This window comes from Elgaria multicarinata, chromosome 8, assembly GCF_023053635.1.
Source record: "Elgaria multicarinata webbii isolate HBS135686 ecotype San Diego chromosome 8, rElgMul1.1.pri, whole genome shotgun sequence".
Taxonomy (NCBI): Eukaryota; Metazoa; Chordata; class Lepidosauria; order Squamata; family Anguidae; genus Elgaria; species Elgaria multicarinata.
The window spans coordinates 66,373,018-66,398,302 of record NC_086178.1 but is presented as its reverse complement, the minus strand read 5'-3'; the positions used below and the strand labels follow the sequence as shown (position 1 = coordinate 66,398,302).

Sequence of the window (25,285 nt, the reverse complement as noted above, 5' to 3'; positions counted from 1 at the left end):
GAAAGAAAGCTCTAGAGGCTTCACTTTCAAGTCATCTCGTAATGCTTGCACAAGGAGATGCTAAAGCCAATTAAAGGGCAATGCAACTGTTCAGAGGCAAGTCCTACTTCGAACAAGGTATAATCAACCTTTGGAATTCTTTGCCACGGGTCATAGAATCACCTGGAATTACCTGGCTACTTTATGGAAGGTAAAACCATAATTGTAATGAACTTTTGCCCCAAGAGAAGAAATGTGCTGGTATATGAAGCAACTCAAAAGGCCTGTTTCATTACTTAGGACCAAATAACATACATGTTTTAAAAGACTGCTCGCTGACAGGTTTAGATAGGCCTCAGACATATCTAACTCACTGCCCAATTCGCACGATTATCATAATCACCACTGACAGACAAAGTATCAACTCAGCCTTGAAGCATCAAATATTAGGGATGGCAGATGACAATTAATTTTAAGAGAAAACTGGTAATGGAAGGAAGTTTGGATTACAAACTCCCACAGTTCAAATGCCTCACCACAATACTAAGAAAACTGGTAATGGAAGGGAGTTTGGATTACAAACTCCCACAGTTCAAATGCCTCACCACAATACTAAGAAAACTCAACCACTTCCCAATTTGGGCTGGGTTCAAATTGGTGTTCCTCCTTCAACTCATCATTGCCAGTCAGTTCTCTCTTGCTCCACCTCTTCTCCCAAACATACCTGGCAGGTATGGGTGGAAGCAAGTTTTCTTTCCTCAGCTCTCTAGTGCTTGGAATGCAGCAACAGCAGCAGCATCCCAGGTAGGAGGAGTCCTGGAAAACATGCTTCTCCAGGACCCCTGAATCTCAAACTTTACAGAACAACATTTCCCAAGATTCCTTGCATCTGAAACATTGCTATTGCAAAAGTCTATGGCTGAGTTCGAATGACACACTAATCAATGGTTGTTTCCCATTCTGTTCCTTCCCACCCCCCAGGTGATTCATGTGATGTCTGAACTCAGCCTATGTATCAAAGAGAGAGAGAGAGAGAGACAGACAGACACACAGAGAGAGGCATAGCAGATGCCAGGGAGAAATAAAGATGTGGCAGGGAAGAGGGGTCACTGGGTATGTGGACACATTACAGAGTGGGGTTAGGGGAATTCCTTAATTTATTCACTTTTGGTGATCCCTTGTGAGCACGCTAAGGAATGGGAGGGTGTGGAGTGGACTAAGCACTTCCAAGGAAAGAACACAAAAAAGCAAAAGAAAACTGAGGCAAGTAACCTTGCCCCTCTTCTAAAACTTTACTGAGCCACAAATTTCATAGAACAAAAAGCATGTACCTTACTTCATATACTAGGGGAGGTTCACACAACACACACACCCAATCCCATGAACATTGCAAGAATCTAAGAGAGGGTCTGCATTGGCTAGCCCTGCCTCCACCATGTGCCAAAGCCACACACATAGCCATGTCCTGCAATAGAAACACTTCCTTGTCATCCACACATTTGGCCAGTGTGGCAAACAGCTCTGCATGTGTTTAGACCACATGAGGGTGGCCATGACCCAATCAAGGTCCCTGCATCCATGGAGGAACTCTATGTATATGACGTATACATAGTGTGATGTATATACATCAGTGTGATTGTACAGACCTTTCCCAGCCTGGCCAGAAAAGTCTTGAGGAAGTGTGTTTACCATGAGCAAAGGTGGGGAGACATGTTTGTGGCATGCATCAACAGTAGCATGCATGATGCTCTCCCATATTTTTTCAATGTATGGAAGAGTTTTTGTAAATCTCCCTTATGTCAAGTCCTTACATGTTCATCGAACACACATCACAATGCTCCCGTGGTTACTGTTCTTGAAACTGTCACTTGCCCACATGAATTTTTACCCTTCATGTGTATATGATGCATGTTTACTCAGAAGTAGTCCTACTGAGTTTGGGGGAACGTACTCTCACTTACACAGACATATGATCGCGGTACAAGTCAGCCTTGTAAAATAGTTCCTAAAAGTTACCAGTCTGCAACAAGTTTTACCTGCCTGCTTTTTAGTCATAAGAGGGGCTAGCAGGGGCTGGCCAGCAGCACCCTGTCCCACCCTATCAGTAAAATGCAGGCTAGTAAAACATTTCCTGCATCCCCACCAGCCTGCTTGGCTCCTATGCTGAAAGTGCAAGAAAAGGCTCTGCCTTTTGTGCATCCAGCATAGAATTTAGCACCGCAGACTTCTGTGGCAGACGGACTGGCTGAGGGATGCACTGACCTGTGCCTCAGCTGCCAGCCCGTTTGATTTCTATGCCTGATGCGCAGGAAGGGCTTTGCTTAGCTGAGCCCAGTTTCCATCGCCACCATCCTGGTGCGCTTCCATGCTGGTGGGCTGTGGGCCACCCCGATCCGCACCTTCAAAGCTCCTCCTACTCAGATAGGAGGCTGCCCTACTCTGCGCAGCGTCTCACCTGAGGAGGGATGCCTTTTAAAAGTGCAGACCAGGACAGCAGAGGAGGCTTCCTCCCAGACAAGGAACAGTCTCCCTCCCAGAAAAGAAAGGGCTTTGAAAATTCACACACCACACAAGCAATTCACACACAGGCCCCAATTGTTATTGTCTGTTTGCAGCTTCTATGGAGCCGCAAAGCTTTACCCAGTGCCTAAATTTACTGTCGTTTTGGTCCCAGGCAAATGCCTTTTCATTTTCCTGAGCTCCTTCGAGGCGATTTTAATCCTGCTGACCGTTCTACGGAGCGTTTTACGGTGTTGTGGCTTTTCGCTTAATGACTGAAGAGCAATATATATAATAAAATACTTATAACATTATAAGTAAAATAGAGCCACGTAACCCAGGCCAACCGGAGACTGGAAGGAAAGAAGCACATAAAGACGGTTTGCGGGACTCGTCACGCTCCTAGCAATCAAGAGACCCTCATCAGGGTCCGTCCCCCCGTCCCCCCCACCCGCCAAGCAGAAATAAAGATGCGGGTATCGGGGGACATGGCAGTCAGAGGGACGGAGTCGCGAGAGGGAGAGGAAAACATCGAGCGAGGGCCTCGAAAAGTGCTTCATTCAGCGTAGGCCCAATAGGATCCCCGGACTTGCGTGGCCGGCGCTGCCGGTGTCCTTACCGCCTCCACGGCGTGCTGCAGGATGGAGGTGAACTTGGAAAACATCCTGTCCCTGGACTGGAGCAGCCGCTGCCGGGAGGATCTTGAGAGCTCCTCGATCCGCCGCCTCCGCTCCAGGGTGAGGGCTGCATGCGGGGGACCTGGTAGCGGGGATCGGGTCGGACCAGATCGGCTTCCGAAGTAGGTTGGGCTGGCAAGATCCCTCACTCCGCCGGCGATCCCTCTCCCTGCAGCAGGAGACGCCGTGGCACTGACGGAGTCCGACACTCACCCGGGCCGGGCCGCGGCGCCCGGAAGCCAAGCGCCTTCCCCCGGCGCCGCTGTTCCCTCCCCTCCTGGTCGGCCTACAGGGGCCGCGCTGCCTCTGAAGCTGCCGCCCCAGGATCCCGCAGCCACGTCCAGACTGGCCGAATAATGTGGCCTTAAGCGAGGAGGAAACCCCGAGGGCCAGAGAAGCGCCTCTTTCCACACGCCGACATCACAGCTCGCATTTTCTTACCCGGGAGGAATCAAGATGCTGTCACTGAAACTAAAAAAGATCTTCCTTCGTTCAGATCCACGTGGGATAGAATCTGTTTATACATGCTCGCCTCCTTTTGTAGGTTACTTCTGCCCAAGAGGCCTATAATTGACAAGATGGTTATATATCCCTGCTTTTCATAGAAGTTGTTCTTGGTTCTGCCTCTGCCACATGTAATCATTAGGGCGGATTGTTTAAGCATTTACAGCGCGATCCTATGCATCGCTACTCAGAAGTAAGTCTCAAGTAGTACTCCCAGATAAATGCGTATCAGATTGCAGCTTTAGGGGGGCATCCAGTGTTAATCCTTCTTAGAGTAGACTCATTAAAATCAATGGGACGTAAGGTTTGTTGTTGTTTATTCGTTCAGTCGTTTCCGACTCTTCGTGACTTCATGGACCAGCCCACGCCAGAGCTTTCTGTCGGTTGTGGTAGTCATGACTAATTTAAGGCCTGGTCATTTCAATGGGTCTACTCTAAGGGCTAACATTGGCTAATATATAGGGTAATTATATAGGGTGACCATATTAAAAGGAGGACAGGGCTCATGTATCTTTAACAGTTGTCTAGAAAAGGGAATTTCAGCAGGTGTCATTTGTATATATGGAGAACCTGGTGAAATTCCCTCTTCATCACAACAGTTAAAACTGCAGGAGCTAGAGTGACCAGATTCAACTCTATGTCTCTCCCTTGCCCATCCCAGCCATTCTCAGTTCTTCTAGTACACATGTCCTTGTGAAGCTCACTTCTCATACTCATCCTTTCTCTATTGAGTTTTTGGGGACGGTGTAAAAGCCGGAATGGAACAGAACAGGCCGGAACAGCCCCATTATATTAAAAAACCATACCAAAAACAGTGGCATGTGTTAGCAACACTTGAGAACAATATTTTAGGACTAAAACCATACCAATATTATATCACTATTAACCCCAGAACTCCCAAAACGATGTCCGGAACAGAATGGGATGGCCGGAACGGACACTAGGGAACGAGCGATATCAACCAAACTCACCAGACATGCATAACTAAATGGCAGGGATGCAATAAGCCCCAAAAGTTGCCCCGAAACCACGTTCAGACACCCGTTCCGGGCAAAAATGCGTATTGCGCAAAAAGGGCCGTAACGGCAGCTTCCCAACGAGGTAAGTGAACCAAACTCACCAGATGCACATGACAAGGTGGGACAAATATAGAAAGCTCCAAAAGTTGCCCCCAAACCACGTTCAGACACCCGTTCCGGGCAAAAACACGTATTGTGCAAAAAGGGCCGTAACGGCAGCTTCCCAATGAGGAAAGTAAACCAAACTCACCAGATGCACATAACTAGGTGGGACAAATATAGAAAACTCCAAAAGTTGCCCCCAAACCACGTTCAGATACCTGTTCCGGGCAAAAACGCGTATTGCGCAAAAGGGCCGTAACGGCAGCTTCCCAATGAGGTAAGTGAACCAAACTCACCAGATGCACATGACAAGGTGGGACAAATATAGAAAGCTCCAAAAGTTGCCCCGAAACCACGTTCAGATACCTGTTCCGGGCAAAAATGCGTATTGCGCAAAACGGGCCGTAACGGCAGCTTCCCAATGAGGTAAGCGAACCAAACGCACCAGATGCACATGACAAGGTGGGACAAATATAGAAAGCTCCAAAAGTTGCCCCCAAACCACGTTCAGATAACCGTTCCGGGCAAAACGCGTATTGCGCAAAACGGGCTGTAACGGCAGCTTCCCAATGAGGTAAGTGAACCAAACTCACCAGATGCACATGACAAGGTGGGACAAATATAGAAAGCTCCAAAAGTTGCCCCCAAACCACGTTCAGATACCCGTTCCGGGCAAAAACGCGTATTGCGCAAAAGGGGCCGTAACGGCAGCTTCCCAATGAGATAAGTGAACCAAACCCACCAGATGCACATGACAAGGTGGGACAAATATAGAAAGCTCCAAAAGTTGCCCCGAAACCACGTTCAGATACCCGTTCCGGGCAAAAACGCGTATTGCGCAAAACGGGCCATAACGGCAGCTTCCCAATGAGATAAGTGAACCAAACTCACCAGATGCATATGACAAGGTGGGACAAATATAGAAAGCTCCAAAAGTTGCCCCGAAACCACGTTCAGATACCCGTTCCGGGCAAAAAGCTCCAAAAATTGCAGTGTTTTTGCCTGGAACGGGTATCTGATACGTGGTTTCGGGGCAACTTTTGGAGCTTATTACATCAGGCTCACCTAGTAATGTGTGTCTGGTGAGTTTGGTTGACTCACCTCATTGGAAAGTTGCCGTTACGGCCCTTTTGCGCAATATATGTTTTTGCTCGGAACGGGTTCCTGAACGTGGTTTCGGGGCAACTTTTGGAGCTTTCTATTTGTCCCACCTTGTCATGTGCATCTGGTGAGTTTGGTTCACTTATCTCATTGGGAAGCTGCTGTTAAGGCCCATTTTGCACAATACACGTTTCTGCCCGGAATGGGTATCTGAACGTGGTTTGGGGGCAATTTTTGGAGCTTATTACATCAGGCTCACCTAGTAATGTGTGTCTGGTGAGTTTGGAGTTATGCATGACTGGTGAGTTTGGTTGATATCACTTGTTCAGTAGTGGCCGTTCCGGCCATCCCATTCTGTTCCGGACGTTATTTTGGGAGTTCTGGGGTTAATAGTGATATAATATTGGCATGGTTTTAGTCCTAAAATATTGTTCCCAAGTGTTGCTAACACATGCCACTGTTTTTGGTATGGTTTTTTAATATAATGGGGTTGTTCTGGCCTGTTCCGTTCCGTTCCGGCTTTTGTGTTTTTCGTAATTTTCTGTATTTCGTAATTGTGTTTTTAACCTGTTGGATGTTTTTTGTGGTTTTAATTTTTGTGAACCGCCCAGAGAGCTTCGGCTATTGGGCGGTATAAAAATGTAATAAATAAATAAATAAATAAATAAATTACACCGTCCCTTATTATTGAATCAAGCTTTGCAGAGACTTGCTGTGACAGCAAAAAAAAAAAAGTAAAAGAAAAAAAGAAAAAAAAAAGTTCTGAAATGTTATTCCAGTCTGTTTATTTCCCCCCTAAAATTCTAGTGATACATATGAGCATAATTTACTGCTTATATGTCAAGAAAATACTACTTCAGGTTATTTACATCACTGCTACATGAAGCAGGCAATGGTAAATATGGCTTTTAGCGTGAGAACAGCACCCTGATCCTAAATAGGATACATGCTTCTGCATACCATTTGCTGGGGAGCAACAGCAGAAGAGGACTATTGTATTATCATGCCCTGTTTGGGGTCTTCCTGAAGTCACTTGGTAAGGTTGGCCTCTGTGAGGAGCAAGATGCTGGGGCTCAGCAAATAGCTTAAGGAGCAGCCATGAGACTAGCTCTGTGTCACTTCTCCCACAAAAACGACTTCCCCATCCGCATGACATTAAAGCTGAGATGACATTTGTCCCATTAGAACCAGCCTTTGCTCCTTGTCCAATGTTTTTAAATGCCAGAACCAGCTAAATGGAGGAGTGCCTTTTATGTGCCTTCCTCAGATGCTGGAATGCAGTTTCCTTTCATGTTGATGGGCTTGCTTGACTGAGGGAAAATGTGCCCTGGGGACATACTAAAATGAAGGACATTGAGTGGTCATTGAAACACTTTGGTTCATTCCAAATGGTCTTAGGAAATCCTTTTAGGGACCATCTTCAAATCAACAGGCTCATAGCCCAAAGTAGGAATACATTGAAATCATGGTATATGAAATTATAGCACGTAGCTATGACAGAAAAAAAAAATGCCATAAAATTAGCCAAAGTCAAAATACCTGACTTTTATAAAACATGACAGGATTTTATTTTATATACTGAGCAGGATCATGCACAGTAGTATATGCCAAACCCTTTCCTCAGATTATGGAAAAGAGACTAAATATTAGTTTGATATAGAGAAGAATGATAAAAGGAAACTTCTAAGCAGCCCATGAACTCCTCATATAGTTTGGTCTGTAATGCTAAGTGAAAAATATGAATAGAGGTTAAATTTATTTATTTATTTATTTATTTATTTATTACATTTTTATACTGCCCATCAGCTGAAGCTCTCTGAGCAATGCACAATTAAAAAAACATAAACTATAACAAGTATAAATTTAAATCATTAAGAAGTTAAAAAAGGCAGTATAAAACTAGCTACATTAAAAAAACAGGGAAAGCCTGTGTAAAAAAGGCATGTCTTCAGGAGGCGTTTAAAAGATGTTAGGTACTACCCTCTGTGGATAATTTTATTTAAATTCAATATATTCCCCTTTTTTATTTACTTCTTTTCTTTTTCATACTTCTGGTTGACTTTCTTTTGGAAAATTATATATATATATATATATATATATATATATTCTGTCAAAAGCCTGTTATAGTAATTATTTATTGATGTTCTGAAGTGGGGGAAGAGAGAAACAAATAATTTGAATATTTCTGGGTGGGGCTTGGATCAGGTAAATTCAGTTCTGATTGGCTGGGCGTTCCCATGAGGTGGGAAAGAGCGGGAAAAGACATTTGGTGTCAGTCAGTCTGAGATTAGACAGCGAGAGGGAAGGGGTATTCTTTGGTAGGTGAAGTTTCAGAAAGAAAACTGAGGAGAAACTCAACAGCTGAGGCTTGAATATGAAACTAAGGGTTCTGTTGAATATTCCCCTCGAATATTAAGCTATTCCTGTGGGATAACCATGGGTAGTTAGTGAAGGTCAGGTGTAGGGTGGCTGTATTATGCCAGAAAGCTGCCCTAAAAGAAGCTTATACAAGCAGGCAGAGGCAAACACCCAGATAAATGGCTCAAGCAGCCAGAAATACAATAGGAGAAGCTTTGGGATTCAGAAGAATCTTGTTATGGAGTGTATTTGGCTAAAGGTTTAGGGGGTGGTTTTTTCCTGTGGTGAAAGAAGGTTATACAAGCAGGCAGCAGCAAACGCCCATATAAATGGCATGAGCAGCCAGAAATACAATAGGAGAAGCTTTGGGATTCAGAAGAAGACTGTTATGGGGTGTATTTGGTTAAAGGTTTAGGGGTGTTTTTTCCTGAGGTAAAAGGTTATACACGCAGGCAGCAGCAAACACCCAGATAAATGGTCCAAGCCGCCAGAAATACAATATGAGAAGTTTTGAGATTCAGAAGAAGACTACTACGGGTATATTGGGCTAGAGTAAAGGTTTAGGGATTTTTTTCCTGAGGTAAACATAGTCTTTAAGAGGCTTATAATAGGGACAGTGTCCTTAAGAATTATCACTGGGAGTTTTATGACTTTTTTCTTCTTCTTTTTGGCTAAACATGCATAGGATTGTTTAATAGTTCGTCATGGCTCTAGTTTTGGAGACTCTCTTATGCCAAAGCCTCTTATAACAGGAAATTCTAAAGAGATTTGGTGGCGGGGGGTGGGGGAAGGGTCCACTTGTAGAACTTGGAGTTACAGTGGCAGAGAGTTCCTTAGGCCCTGAGATCTTGCCAGAAGAGGGTTAAACAAGCAGGCAGCAAAACCTCAAATAAATTGTCCAAGCAGCCAGAAATACAACAGGAGGTGCTTTGGGAGTCAAAAGAAGACTATCCAAGAGCTAGAGCTAGATGTGGGTGTATATCTAAGGTTAAGGTTTGGGAATAAGTCCTGAGGTAAAATGAGTCATTAAGGCTTATACTTAGTAGCAACAGTGTCTCTATTCCTTAAGAATTAATACCGTCTTTTGAAAACCCCAAAGTAAATAGTAGTAGTATTCTCTGATGCACTAAAAATCCCTTTAATCAGGAAGAAACAAAGGCTGGTAGCTGAAATTCTATATAAGATAGGAAAGTTATAACAATATAGGAAGAGGGGATATGGGTTTTTCTTATCTTGTATTCTATTATCAAGCTGTCAAATTAGCCTTACTAAATTATTGATAAATTGTTGGAAGCAAAGAAAAATAACTTAAGAGATTTTTTTAAAAGTTTAATATAGTATTAGAAAAAGCATGAGAATATATATGATTATAACTCTTTCCGCTTTAGATATGTGATATAAGATTTAAACTTTTGTTGTTGCTCTGGGTTATTACCATGAAGTTTTAAAATGAAGAATTAACGTTTTTCTAGTTTAACAAGTTATGTATTATTATTAAGACAATATAATGAGCACATATTGGTATATTGTCAAGATATTTTAACTGGTGGTTGAGCTATGAGGTATAAAACCTCCAATGTCTGAAAATGGAGCTGAATGTTTTGACACTGCTGTATTGAATTATGTGTTTACATACGTATATATGCTTTTTTCTTCTTGCAGGGAAAACAAGGTGGCTTGCATCATTGTCATTCTCCTCTTCATCTTATCTACATGGATTGAATGGAAAATCAATGCAGCTCCCAAAGAAGGGCTGCCTGGAAGTTTTGATATAACAATGTGAGAGGAAAGCACTGCCTTCAAAGGGAGGGGACCCCTTATTTCCCGTGTTCGCAGTTACTGGCCAGACTCCCTTTTAAGGGGAGAGCAAAACTTATTGCTGGCCTTAACACTTATTTCCAGCCAGACTCCCCTTTAAGGAGAGAGAAGTGCTTATTCCTGGACTTCACACTTTACTGGATCCAACTCTCTAAGCAATATATTACACTGGCTTTGATTGCACTTGTTTTTGTGTTCTGTTTCCTTCTCATTTGTTGATTAATGGTTTTTAATGCTTTATGTGTGTATGTTCTGTGTTTTAGAATTCTAAATTTTGTATACTCGTTTTTATCTTAATTTTAGAATTTGTGTAAACCGACCAGAAAGCCCTGGCTATGGGAGCGGTATAGAAGTGCAATAAATAAAAAAAAAAATTGTAGATTTTCACTTCTCTATCCCAGGATGATAGTACTGCACCTCTGAAATCAAGGACCAAGACTTCCCTGGCCATTTCTCTGCAGTCCACTTGCTGAATGGATTGAGTAGAAAGTGAATGCAGGTGCCGAAGAAAAGATGCCTGGAAGTTTTGCTGTAAAGACATAAGAGGAAAGCGCTGCCTTCAGAGGGAGGGGGCCACTTATTGCGACCATTCACACTTTAGTAGCCAGTCCTCCCTTCAAAGGGAGAGAATTGCTTATTGCAGGCCACCACACTTTGCCAGCCAGTTTTCCCTCCAAGGGGAGAGAAGTGCTTATTGCAGGACACCACACTTTACCAGCCAGTCTTCCCTTCAAGGGTAGAGAAGTGCAAATCGCAGTCCACCACATTTTACTAGCCAGACTTCCTTTCATGGGGAGAGAAGTGCTTATTGCAGTACACCACACTTTACCAGCCAGGCTTCCCTTCAAGGGGAGAGAAGTGCTTATTTTAGGCCACCACACTTTACTGGCCAGCGTCCCCCCCCTCACTCCCCTTTATGGGGTGGGCTTTGCTTTTTAACGCTTCTAAGGAAAGAGAGGCATCTTACATCATCGTCTTCCTCTCCAGTTGATCCTCAAAAAAAATCCTTTAAGGTAAGTCAGTCCAACACTCTAAGCAATATATTACACTGGCTTTGATTGCACTTGTTTTTGTGCTTTTTCCCTTTCATTTCTTGATTTACAGTTTTTAATTCTTTATGTGGGTATGTTCTGTGTTTTAGAATTTAAATTTTGTATACTCGTTTTTACCTTAATTTTAGAATTTCTGTAAACCGCCCAGAGAGCCCTTGCTATGGGAGCAGTATATAAGTGCAATAAATTAAAAAATAAAATGTAGATTTTCACTCCTATGTCCCAGGAAGATGGTGTGCTGCACCTCTGCAATCAAGGACCAAGACTTCCCTGGCCATTTCTCTGCAGTCCACTTGCTGAATGGATTGAATAGAAAGTGAATGCAGGTGTCGAAGAAGGGATGCCTGGAAGTTCTGCTGTAAAGACGAAAGAGGAAAGCACTGCCTTCAGAGGGAGGGGACCTATTATTGCCAGCCTTCACAATTTACTGGCCAGTCTTCCCTTCAAGGGAAGAGAATTGCTTAAATCAGGACACCAAACTTTACCAGCCAGTCTTCCCTTCAAGGGGAGAGAATTGCTTAGTTCAGGCCACCAAACTTTACTGTCCAGTCTTCCCTTCAAGGGAAAAGAAGTACTTATTGCAGGACTCCACACTTTTCTGGACAGACTTCCCTTCAAGGGAAGAGAAGTACTTATTGCAGGACTCCACACTTTACTAGCCAGTCTTCCCTTCAAGGGGAGAGAAGTGCTTATTGCAGGACACCACACTTTACTAGCCAGTCTTCCCTTCAAGGGGAGAGAAATGCTTACTGCAGGACACCACACGTTACTAGCCAGTCTTCCCTTCAAGGGGAGAGAAATGCTTATTGCAGGACACCACACTTTACTAGCCAGTCTTCCCTTCAAGGGGAGAGAAATGCTTATTGCAGGACACCACACTTTACTAGCCAGTCTTCCCTTTATGGGGAGAGAAATGCTTATTGCAGGACACCACACTTTACTAGCCAGTCTTCCCTTCAAGAGGAGAGAAATGCTTATTGCAGGACACAACACGTTACTAGCCAGTCTTCCCTTCAAGGGGAGAGAAATGCTTATTGAAGGACACCACACTTTACAGCCAGTCTTCCCTTCAAGGGGAGAGAAATGCTTATTGCAGGACACCACACTTTACTAGCCAGTCTTCCCTTCAAGGGGAGAGAAAAGCTTACTGCAGCACACCACACTTGACTAGCCAGTCTTCCCTTCAAGGGGAGAGAAATGCTTATTGCAGGACACCACACTTTACTAGCCAGTCTTCCCTTCAAGGGGAGAGAAATGTTTATTGCAAGACAGCACACTTTACTAGCCAGTCTTCCCTTCAAGGGGAGAGAAATGCTTATTGCAGGACACAACACTTTACTAGCCAGTCTTCCCTTTATGGGGAGAGAAATGCTTATTGCAGGACACCACACTTTACCAGCCAGGCTTCCCTTCAAGGGGAGAGAAATGCTTATTGCAGGACTCCACGCTTTTCTGGACAGACTTCCCTTCAAGGGGAGAGAATTGCTTAGATCAGGCCACCAAACATTACCAGCCAGTCTTCCCTTCAAGGGGAGAGAAGTGCTTATTGCAGGACACCACACTTTTCTGGACAGACTTCCCTTCAACGGAAGAGAAGTGCTTATTTTAGGCCACCACACTTTACTGGCCAGCGTCCCCCCCTCACTCCCCTTTATGGGGTGGGCTTTGCTTTTTAACGCTTCCAAGGAAAGAGAGGCATCTTACATCGTCGTCTTCCTCTCCAGTTGATCCTCAAAAAAAATCCTTTAAGGTAAGTCAGTCCAACACTCCAAGCAATATATTACACTGGCTTTGATTGCACTTGTTTTTGTGCTTTTTCCCTTTCATTTGTTGATTTACAGTTTTTAATTCTTTATGTGGGTATGTTCTGTGTTTTAGAATTTAAATTTTGTATACTCGTTTTTACCTTAATTTTAGAATTTCTGTAAACCGCCCAGAGAGCCCTTGCTATGGGAGCAGTATATAAGTGCAATAAATAAAAAAATAAAATGTAGATTTTCACTCCTATGTCCCAGGATGATGGTGTGCTGCACCTCTGAAATCAAGGACCAAGACTTCCCTGGCCATTTCTCTGCAGTCCACTTGCTGAATGGATTGAATAGAAAGTGAATGCAGGTGTCGAAGAAGGGATGCCTGGAAGTTCTGCTGTAAAGACGAAAGAGGAAAGCACTGCCTTCAGAGGGAGGGGACCTATTATTGCCAGCCTTCACAATTTACTGGCCAGTCTTCCCTTCAAGGGAAGAGAATTGCTTAGATCAGGCCACCAAACTTTACCAGCCAGTCTTCCCTTCAAGGGGAGAGAATTGCTTGGTTCAGGCCACCAAACTTTACTGTCCAGTCTTCCCTTCAAGGGAAAAGAAGTACTTATTGCAGGACTCCACACTTTTCTGGACAGACTTCCCTTCAAGGGAAGAGAAGTACTTATTGCAGGACTCCACACTTTACTAGCCAGTCTTCCCTTCGAGGGGAGAGAAATGCTTACTGCAGGACACCACACTTTACCAGCCAGTCTTCCCTTCAAGGGGAGAGAAATGCTTATTGCAGGACACCACACTTTACTAGCCAGTCTTCCCTTCGAGGGGAGAGAAATGCTTACTGCAGGACACCACACTTTACAAGCCAGTCTTCCCTTCAAGGGGAGAGAAGTGCTTATTGCAGGACACCACACTTTACTAGCCAGTCTTCCCTTCAAGGGGAGAGAAACGCTTATTGCAGGACACCACACTTTACTAGCCAGTCTTCCCTTCAAGGGGAGAGAAATGCTTACTGCAGGACACCACACTTTACTAGCCAGTCTTCCCTTCAAGGGGAGAGAAATACTTACTGCAGAACACCACACGTTACTAGCCAGTCTTCCCTTCAAGGGGAGAGAAATGCTTATTGCAGGACACCACACTTTACTAGCCAGTCTTCCCTTTATGGGGAGAGAAATGCTTATTGCAGGACACCACACTTTACTAGCCAGTCTTCCCTTCAAGAGGAGAGAAATGCTTATTGCAGGACACCACACTTTACTAGCCAGTCTTCCCTTCGAGGGGAGAGAAATGCTTACTGCAGGACACAACACGTTACTAGCCAGTCTTCCCTTCAAGGGGAGAGAAATGCTTATTGAAGGACACCACACTTTACAGCCAGTCTTCCCTTCAAGGGGAGAGAAATGCTTATTGCAGGACACCACACTTTAATAGCCAGTCTTCCCTTTGAGGGGAGAGAAATGCTTACTGCAGGACACCACACTTTACAAGCCAGTCTTCCCTTCAAGGGGAGAGAAGTGCTTAGATCAGGCCACCAAACATTACCAGCCAGTCTTCCCTTCAAGGGGAGAGAAGTGCTTATTGCAGGACACCACACTTTTCTGGACAGACTTCCCTTCAACGGAAGAGAAGTGCTTATTTTAGGCCACCACACTTTACTGGCCAGCGTCCCCCCTCACTCCCCTTAATGGGGTGGGCTTTGCTTTTTAACGCTTCCAAGGAAAGAGAGGCATCTTACATCGTCGTCTTCCTCTCCAGTTGATCCTCAAAAAAAATCCTTTAAGGTAAGTCAGTCCAACACTCTAAGCAATATATTACACTGGCTTTGATTGCACTTGTTTTTGTGCTTTTTCCCTTTCATTTCTTGATTTACAGTTTTTAATTCTTTATGTGGGTATGTTCTGTGTTTTAGAATTTAAATTTTGTATACTCGTTTTTACCTTAATTTTAGAATTTCTGTAAACCGCCCAGAGAGCCCTTGCTATGGGAGCAGTATATAAGTGCAATAAATAAAAAAATAAAATGTAGATTTTCACTCCTATGTCCCAGGATGATGGTGTGCTGCACCTCTGAAATCAAGGACCAAGACTTCCCTGGCCATTTCTCTGCAGTCCACTTGCTGAATGGATTGAATAGAAAGTGAATGCAGGTGTCGAAGAAGGGATGCCTGGAAGTTCTGCTGTAAAGACGAAAGAGGAAAGCACTGCCTTCAGAGGGAGGGGACCTATTATTGCCAGCCTTCACAATTTACTGGCCAGTCTTCCCTTCAAGGGAAGAGAATTGCTTAGATCAGGCCACCAAACTTTACCAGCCAGTCTTCCCTTCAAGGGGAGAGAATTGCTTGGTTCAGGCCACCAAACTTTACTGTCCAGTCTTCCCTTCAAGGGAAAAGAAGTACTTATTGCAGGACTCCACACTTTTCTGGACAGACTTCCCTTCAAGGGAAGAGAAGTACTTATTGCAGGACTCCACACTTTACTAGCCAGTCTTCCCTTCGAGGGGAGAGAAATGCTTACTGCAGGACACCACACTTTACCAGCCAGTCTTCCCTTCAAGGGGAGAGAAATGCTTATTGCAGGACACCACACTTTACTAGCCAGTCTTCCCTTCGAGGGGAGAGAAATGCTTACTGCAGGACACCACACTTTACAAGCCAGTCTTCCCTTCAAGGGGAGAGAAGTGCTTATTGCAGGACACCACACTTTACTAGCCAGTCTTCCCTTCAAGGGGAGAGAAACGCTTATTGCAGGACACCACACTTTACTAGCCAGTCTTCCCTTCAAGGGGAGAGAAATGCTTACTGCAGGACACCACACTTTACTAGCCAGTCTTCCCTTCAAGGGGAGAGAAATACTTACTGCAGAACACCACACGTTACTAGCCAGTCTTCCCTTCAAGGGGAGAGAAATGCTTATTGCAGGACACCACACTTTACTAGCCAGTCTTCCCTTTATGGGGAGAGAAATGCTTATTGCAGGACACCACACTTTACTAGCCAGTCTTCCCTTCAAGAGGAGAGAAATGCTTATTGCAGGACACCACACTTTACTAGCCAGTCTTCCCTTCGAGGGGAGAGAAATGCTTACTGCAGGACACAACACGTTACTAGCCAGTCTTCCCTTCAAGGGGAGAGAAATGCTTATTGAAGGACACCACACTTTACAGCCAGTCTTCCCTTCAAGGGGAGAGAAATGCTTATTGCAGGACACCACACTTTAATAGCCAGTCTTCCCTTTGAGGGGAGAGAAATGCTTACTGCAGGACACCACACTTTACAAGCCAGTCTTCCCTTCAAGGGGAGAGAAGTGCTTAGATCAGGCCACCAAACATTACCAGCCAGTCTTCCCTTCAAGGGGAGAGAAGTGCTTATTGCAGGACACCACACTTTTCTGGACAGACTTCCCTTCAACGGAAGAGAAGTGCTTATTTTAGGCCACCACACTTTACTGGCCAGCGTCCCCCCTCACTCCCCTTAATGGGGTGGGCTTTGCTTTTTAACGCTTCCAAGGAAAGAGAGGCATCTTACATCGTCGTCTTCCTCTCCAGTTGATCCTCAAAAAAAATCCTTTAAGGTAAGTCAGTCCAACACTCTAAGCAATATATTACACTGGCTTTGATTGCACTTGTTTTTGTGCTTTTTCCCTTTCATTTCTTGATTTACAGTTTTTAATTCTTTATGTGGGTATGTTCTGTGTTTTAGAATTTAAATTTTGTATACTCGTTTTTACCTTAATTTTAGAATTTCTGTAAACCGCCCAGAGAGCCCTTGCTATGGGAGCAGTATATAAGTGCAATAAATAAAAAAATAAAATGTAGATTTTCACTCCTATGTCCCAGGATGATGGTGTGCTGCACCTCTGAAATCAAGGACCAAGACTTCCCTGGCCATTTCTCTGCAGTCCACTTGCTGAATGGATTGAATAGAAAGTGAATGCAGGTGTCGAAGAAGGGATGCCTGGAAGTTCTGCTGTAAAGACGAAAGAGGAAAGCACTGCCTTCAGAGGGAGGGGACCTATTATTGCCAGCCTTCACAATTTACTGGCCAGTCTTCCCTTCAAGGGAAGAGAATTGCTTAGATCAGGCCACCAAACTTTACCAGCCAGTCTTCCCTTCAAGGGGAGAGAATTGCTTGGTTCAGGCCACCAAACTTTACTGTCCAGTCTTCCCTTCAAGGGAAAAGAAGTACTTATTGCAGGACTCCACACTTTTCTGGACAGACTTCCCTTCAAGGGAAGAGAAGTACTTATTGCAGGACTCCACACTTTACTAGCCAGTCTTCCCTTCAAGGGGAGAGAAATGCTTATTGCAGGACACCACACTTTACTATCCAGTCTTCGCTTCAAGGGGAGAGAAGTGGTTATTGCAGGACAACACACTTTACCAGCCAGTCTTCCCTTCAAGGGGAGACAAATGCTTATTGCTGGACACCACACTTTACCAGCCAGTCTTCCCTTCAAGGGGAGAGAAATGCTTATTGCAGGACATCACACTTTACCAGCCAGTCTTCCCTTCAAGGGGAGAGAAGTGGTTATTGCAGGACAACACACTTTACTAGCCAGTCTTCCCTTCAAGGGGAGAGAAATGCTTACTGCAGGACACCACATTTTACTAGCCAGTCTTCCCTTCAAGGGGAGAGAAATGCTTACTGCAGGACACCACATTTTACTAGCCAGTCTTCCCTTCAGGGGGAGAGAAATGCTTATTGCAGAAACACTACACTTTACTAGCCAGTCTTCCCTTCGAAGGGAGAGAAATGCTTATTGCAGGACACCACACTTTACCAGCCAGTCTTCCCTTCAAGGGGAGAGAAGTGCTTATTGGAGGACACCACACTTTACTAGCCAGTCTTCCCTTCAAGGGGAGAGAAATGCTTATTGCAGGACACCACACTTTACCAGCCAGTCTTCCCTTCAAGGAGAGAGAAATGCTTATTGCAGGACACCACACTTTACCAGCCAGTCTTCCCTTCAAGGGGAGAGAAATGCTTATTGCAGAAACACCACACTTTACTAGTCAGTCTTCCCTTCAAGGGGAGAGAAATGCTTATTGCAGGACACCACACTTTACTAGTCAGTCTTCCCTTCAAGGGGAGAGAAATGCTTATTGCAGGACACCACACTTTACTAGCCAGTCTTCCCTTCAAGGGGAGAGAAATGCTTACTGCAGGACACCACACCTTACTAGCCAGTCTTCCCTTCAAGGGGAGAGAAATGCTTACTGCAGGACACCAAACTTTACTATCCAGTCTTCCCTTCAAGGGGAGAGAAATGCTTATTGCAGGAAACCACACTTTACTAGCCAGTCTTCCCTTCAAGGGGAGAGAAATGCTTACTGCAGGACACCACACTTTACTAGCCAGTCTTCCCTTCAAGGGGAGAGAAATGCTTATTGCTGGACACCACACTTTACTACCCAGTCTTCCCTTCAAGGGGAGAGAAATGCTTACTGCAGGACACCACACTTTACTACCCAGTCTTCCATTCAAGGGGAGAGAAATGCTTACTGCAGGACACCACACTTTACTAGCCAGTCTTCCCTTTAAGGGGAGAGCAATGCTTACTGCAGGACACCACACTTTACTAGCCAGTCTTCTCTTCAAGGGGAGAGAAATGCTTATTGCAGGACACCAAACTTTACCAGCCAGTCTTCCCTTCAAGGGGAGAGAAATGCTTATTGCAGGACACCACACTTTACCAGCCAGTCTTCCCTTCAAGGGGAGAGAAGTGCTTATTGAAGAACACCACACTTTACTAGCCAGTATTCCCTTCAAGGGGAGAGAAATGCTTATTGCAGGACACCACACTTTTCTAGCCAGTCTTCCCTTCAAGGGGAGAGAAATGCTTATTGCAGGACTCCACACTTTAATAGCCATTCTTCCCTTCAATTGGAGTTAAATGCTTACTGCAGGACACCAAATTTTACTAGCCAGTTTTCCCTTCAAGGGGAGAGAAATGCTTATTGCAGGACACCACACTTTACTAGCCAGTCTTCCATTCAAGGGGAGAGAAATGGTTATTGCAGGACACCACACTTTACTAGTCAGTCTTCCCTTCAAGGGGAGAGAAATGGTTATTGCAGGACACCACACTTTTCCAGCCAGGCTTCCCTTCAAGGGGTGAGAAATGCTTATTGCAGGACACCTCACTTTACTAGCCAGTCTTCCCTTCAAGGGGAGAGAAATGCTTATTGCAGGACACCACACTTTACTAGCCATTCTTCCCTCCAAGGGGAGAGAAATGCTTACTGCAGGACACCACACTTTACTAGCCAGTCTTCCCTTCAAGGGGAGAGAAATGCTTACTGCAGGACACCACACTTTAATAGCCATTCTTCCCTCCAAGGGGAGAGAAATACTTACTGCAGAACACCACACGTTACTAGCCAGTCTTCCCTTCAAGGGGAGAGTTATGCTTATTACAGGACACCACACTTTACTAGCCAGTCTTCCCCTCAAGGGGAGAGAAATGCTTACTGCAGGACACCACACTTTACTAGCCAGTCTTCACTTCAAGGGGAGAGAAATGCTTATTGCAGGACACCACACTTTACCAGCCAGTCTTCCCTTCAAGGGGAGAGAAATGCTTATTGCAGGACACCACACTTTACCAGCCAGTCTTCCCTTCAAGGGGAGAGAAATGCTTATTGCAGGACACCACACTTTACTAGCCAGTCTTCCCTCCAAGGGGAGAGAAATGCTTATTACAGGACACCAAACTTTACCAGCCAGTCTTCCCTTCAAGGGGAGAGAAATGCTTATTGCAGGACACCACACTTTACCAGCCAGTCTTCCCTTCAAGGGGAGAGAAGTGCTTATTGAAGAACACCACACTTTACTAGCCAGTCTTCCCTTCAAGGGGAGAGAAATGCTTATTGCAGGACTCCACACTTTAATAGCCATTCTTCCCTTCAATTGGAGTTAAATGCTTACTGCAGGACACCAAATTTTACTAGCCAGTTTTCCCTTCAAGGGGAGAGAAATGCTTATTGCAGGACACCACACTTTACTAGCCAGTCTTCCCTTCAAGGGGAGAGAAATGGTTATTGCAGGACACCATACTTTACTAGCCAGTCTTCCCTTCAAGGGGAGAGAAATGGTTATTGCAGGACACCACACTTTACTAGTCAGTCTTCCCTTCAAGGGGAGAGAAATGGTTATTGCAGGACACCACACTTTTCCAGCCAGGCTTCCCTTCAAGGGGTGAGAAATGCTTATTGCAGGACACCTCACTTTACTAGCCAGTCTTCCCTTCAAGGGGAGAGAAATGCTTATTGCAGGACACCACACTTTACTAGCCATTCTTCCCTCCAAGGGGAGAGAAATGCTTACTGCAGGACACCACACTTTACTAGCCAGTCTTCCCTTCAAGGTGAGAGAAATGCTTATTGCAGGACACCACACTTTACCAGCCAGTCTTCCCTTCAAGGGGAGAGAAATGCTTATTGCAGGACACCACACTTTACCAGCCAGTCTTCCCTTCAAGGGGAGAGAAATGCTTATTGCAGGACACCACACTTTACTAGCCAGTCTTCCCTTCAAGGGGAGAGAAATGCTTATTACAGGACACCACACTTTTCTAGCCAGTCTTCCCTTCAAGGGGAGAGAAATGCTTACTGCAGGACACCACACTTTACTAGCCAGTCTTCCCTTCAAGGGGAGAGAAATGCTTATTGCAGGACACCACACTTTACTAGCCAGTCTTCCCTTCAAGGGGAGAGAAATGCTTACTGCAGGACACCACACTTTACTAGCCAGTCTTCCCTTCAAGGGGAGAGAAATACTGCAGAACACCACACGTTACTAGCCAGTCTTCCCTTCAAGGGGAGAGAAGTGCTTATTGCAGTACACCACACTTCACCAGCCAGGCTTCCCTTCAAGGGGAGAGAAGTGCTTATTGCAGGACTCCACGCTTTTCTGGACAGACTTCCCTTCAACGGAAGAGAAGTGCTTATTTTAGCCCACCACACTTTACTGGCCAGCGTCCCCCCTCACTCCCCTTAATGGGGTGGGCTTTGCTTTTTAACGCTTCCAAGGAAAGAGAGGCATCTTACATCGTCGTCTTCCTCTCCAGTTGATCCTCAAAAAAAATCCTTTAAGGTAAGTCAGTCCAACACTCTAAGCAATATATTACACTGGCTTTGATTGCACTTGTTTTTGTGCTTTTTCCCTTTCATTTCTTGATTTACAGTTTTTAATTCTTTATGTGGGTATGTTCTGTGTTTTAGAATTTAAATTTTGTATACTCGTTTTTACCTTAATTTTAGAATTTCTGTAAACCGCCCAGAGAGCCCTTGCTATGGGAGCAGTATATAAGTGCAATAAATAAAAAAATAAAATGTAGATTTTCACTCCTATGTCCCAGGATGATGGTGTGCTGCACCTCTGAAATCAAGGACCAAGACTTCCCTGGCCATTTCTCTGCAGTCCACTTGCTGAATGGATTGAATAGAAAGTGAATGCAGGTGTCGAAGAAGGGATGCCTGGAAGTTCTGCTGTAAAGACGAAAGAGGAAAGCACTGCCTTCAGAGGGAGGGGACCTATTATTGCCAGCCTTCACAATTTACTGGCCAGTCTTCCCTTCAAGGGAAGAGAATTGCTTAGATCAGGCCACCAAACTTTACCAGCCAGTCTTCCCTTCAAGGGGAGAGAATTGCTTGGTTCAGGCCACCAAACTTTACTGTCCAGTCTTCCCTTCAAGGGAAAAGAAGTACTTATTGCAGGACTCCACACTTTTCTGGACAGACTTCCCTTCAAGGGAAGAGAAGTACTTATTGCAGGACACCACACTTTACTAGTCAGTCTTCCCTTCAAGGGGAGAGAAATGCTTACTGCAGGACACCACACTTTACTAGCCAGTCTTCCCTTCAAGGGGAGAGAAATGCTTTCAGCAGGACACCACACTTTACTAGCCAGTCTTCCCTTCAAGGGGAGAGAAATGCTTACTGCAGGACACCACACTTTACTAGCCAGTCTTCCCTTCAAGGGAAGAGAAATGCTTATTGCAGGACACCACACTTTACTAGCCAGTCTTCCCTTCAAGGGGAGAGAAATGCTTACTGCAGGACACCACACTTTACTAGCCAGTCTTCCCTTCAAGGGGAGAGAAATGCTTACTGCAGGACACCACACTTTACTAGCCAGTCTTCCCTTCAAGGGGAGAGAAATGCTTATTGCAGGACACCACACTTTACTACCCAGTCTTCCCTTCAAGGGGAGAGAAATGCTTACTGCAGGACACCACACTTTACTAGCCAGTCTTCCCTTCAAGGGGAGAGAAATGCTTATTGCAGGACACCACACTTTACTACCCAGTCTTCCCTTCAAGGGGAGAGAAATGCTTACTGCAGGACACCACACTTTACTACCCAGTCTTCCCTTCAAGGGGAGAGAAATGCTTACTGCAGGACACCACACTTTACTAGCCAGTCTTCCCATCAAGGGGAGAGAAATGCTTACTGCAGGACACCACACTTTACTAGCCAGTCTTCCCTTCAAGGGGAGAGAAATGCTTATTGCAGGACACCACACTTTACCAGCCAGTCTTCCCTTCAAGGGGAGAGAAATGCTTATTGCAGGACACCACACTTTACCAGCCAGTCTTCCCTTCAAGGGGAGAGAAGTGCTTATTGAAGAACACCACACTTTACTAGCCAGTCTTCCCTTCAAGGGGAGAGAAATGCTTATTGCAGGACACCACACTTTTCTAGCCAGTCTTCCCTTCAAGGGGAGAGAAATGCTTATTGCAGGACACCACACTTTTCTAGCCAGTCTTCCCTTCAAGGGGAGAGAAATGCTTATTGCAGGACACCACACTTTAATAGCCATTCTTCCCTTCAGTTGGAGATCAATGCTTACTGCAGGACACCAAACTTTACTAGCCAGTCTTCCCTTCAAGGGGAGAGAAAAGGTTATTGCAGGACACCACACTTTTCTAGCCAGGCTTCCCTTCAAGGGGTGAGAAATGGTTATTGCAGGACACCACACTTTACTAGCCAGTCTTCCCTTCAAGGGGAGAGAAATGCTTACTGCAGGACACCACACTTTACTCGCCAGTCTTCCCTTCAAGGGGAGAGAAATGCTTACTGCAGGACACCACACTTTACTAGCCAGTCCTCCCTTCAAGGGGAGAGAAATGCTTACTGCAGGACACCACACTTTCCTAGCCAGTCTTCCCTTCAAGGGGAGAGAAGTACTTATTGCGGGACACCACACTTTACCAGCCAGTCTTCCCTTCAAGGGGAGAGAAGTGCTTATTGCAGAACACCACACTTTACTAGCCAGTCTTCCCTTCAAGGGGAGAGAAATGCTTATTACTGGACACCACACTTTTCTAGCCAGTCTTCCCTTCAAGGGGAGATAAATGCTTATTGCAGGACACCACACTTTACTAGCCATTCTTCCCTTCAAGGGGAGATAAATGCTTACTGCAGGACACCACACTTTACTAGCCAGTCTTCCCTTCAAGGGGAGAGAAATGCTTATTGCAGGACACCACACTTTACTACCCAGTCTTCCCTTCAAGGGGAGAGAAATGCTTATTGCAGGACACCACACTTTAATAGCCATTCTTCCTTTCAATTGGAGATAAATGCTTACTGCAGGACACCAAACTTTACTAGCCAGTCTTCCCTTCAAGGGGAGAGAAATGGTTATTGCAGGACACCACACTTTTCTAGCCAGGCTTCCCTTCACGGGGTGAGAAATGCTTATTGCAGGACACCACACTTTACTAGCCAGTCTTCCCTTCAAGGGGAGAGAAATGCTTACTGCAGGACACCACACTTTACTAGCCAGTCTTCCCTTCAAGGGGAGAGAAATGCTTACTGCAGGACACCACACTTTACTAGCCAGTCTTCCCTTCAAGGGGAGAGAAATGCTTACTGCAGGACACCACACTTTACTAGCCAGTCTTCCCTTCAAGGGGAGAGAAATGCTTATTTCAGGACACCACACTTTACTAGCCAGTCTTCCCTTCAAGGGGAGAGAAATGCTTACTGCAGGACACCACACTTTACTAGCCAGTCCTCCCTTCAAGGGGAGAGAAATGCTTACTGCAGGACACCACACTTTCCTAGCCAGTCTTCCCTTCAAGGGGAGAGAAGTGCTTATTGCAGAACACCACACTTTACCAGCCAGTCTTCCCTTCAAGGGGAGAGAAGTGCTTATTGCAGGACACCACACTTTACTAGCCAGTCTTCCCTTCAAGGGGAGAGAAATGCTTATTACTGGACACCACACTTTACTAGCCAGTCTTCCCTTCAAGGGGAGAGAAATGCTTATTACTGGACACCACACTTTTCTAGCCAGTCTTCCCTTCAAGGGGAGATAAATGCTTATTGCAGGACACCACACCTTTCTAGCCATTCTTCCCTTCAAGGGGAGAGAAATGCTTATTGCAGAACACCACACTTTACTAGCCAGTCTTCCCTTCAAGGGGAGAGAAATGCTTATTACTGGACACCACACTTTTCTAGCCATTCTTCCCTTCAAGGGGAGAGAAATGCTTACTGCAGGACACCACACTTTACTACCCAGTCTTCCCTTCAAGGGGAGAGAAATGCTTACTGCAGGACACCACACTTTACCAGCCAGTCTTCCCTTCAAAGGGAGAGAAATGCTTATTGCAGGACACCACACTTTACTAGCCAGTCTTCCCTTCAAGGGGAGAGAAGTGCTTATTGCAGGACACCACACTTTACTAGCCAGTCTTCCCTTCAAGGGGAGAGAAATGGTTATTGCAGGACACCACACTTTACCAGCCAGTCTTCCCTTCAAGGGGAGAGAAATGGTTATTGCAGGACACCACACTTTACTAGCCAGTCTTCTCTTCAAGTGGAGAGAAATGGTTATTGCAGGACACCACACTTTACTAGTCAGTCTTCCCTTCAAGGGGAGAGAAATGGTTATTGCAGGACACCACACTTTTCTAGCCAGTCTTCCCTTCAAGGGGTGAGAAATGCTTATTGCAGGACACTACACTTTACTAGCCAGTCTTCCCTTCAAGGGGAGAGAAATGCTTACTGCAGGACACCACACTTTACTAGCTAGTCTTCCCTTCAAGGGGAGAGAAGTGCTTATTGCAGGACAACGCACTTTACCAGCCCGTCTTCTATTCAAGGGGAGGGAAGTACTTATTTCAGGCCACAACTCTTTACTAGCCAGTGTCCCCCCCTCACTCCTTTTCATGGGGTGGGCTTTGCTTTTTAACTCTTCCAAGGAAAGCGAGGCATCTTACATCGTCGTCTTCGTCTCCATCTTATCCTCAAAAAAAATCCTTCGAGGTAAGTCAGTCCAACTCTTTAAGCAATATATTACACTGGCTTTGATTGCACTTGTTTTTGTGCTTTTTCCCCTTTCATTTGTTGATTTACAGTTTTTAATTCTTTATGTGGGTATGTTCTGTGTCTTAGAATTTAAATTTTGT

General features: G+C 45.1%; 1 protein-coding gene across 2 annotated transcripts in view; it reads right to left on the bottom strand.

Annotated features, from left to right (window-relative positions):
• The window catches only part of FHIP2A (FHF complex subunit HOOK interacting protein 2A), a 38,347-nt gene extending 35,011 nt beyond the window's left edge, over positions 1-3,336 (bottom strand). Inside the window, exon 1 of one of the 2 annotated variants that reach the window (XM_063132698.1) lies at positions 3,098-3,336. In XM_063132698.1, coding sequence (XP_062988768.1) covers positions 3,098-3,142 — 45 coding nt within the window. In that variant the 5' untranslated portion in view covers positions 3,143-3,336. The remainder of the gene's footprint in view (positions 1-3,097) is intronic. The other variant, XM_063132697.1, reaches the window with a different exon arrangement.
• Between the last annotated feature and the right edge of the window lie 21,949 nt (positions 3,337-25,285).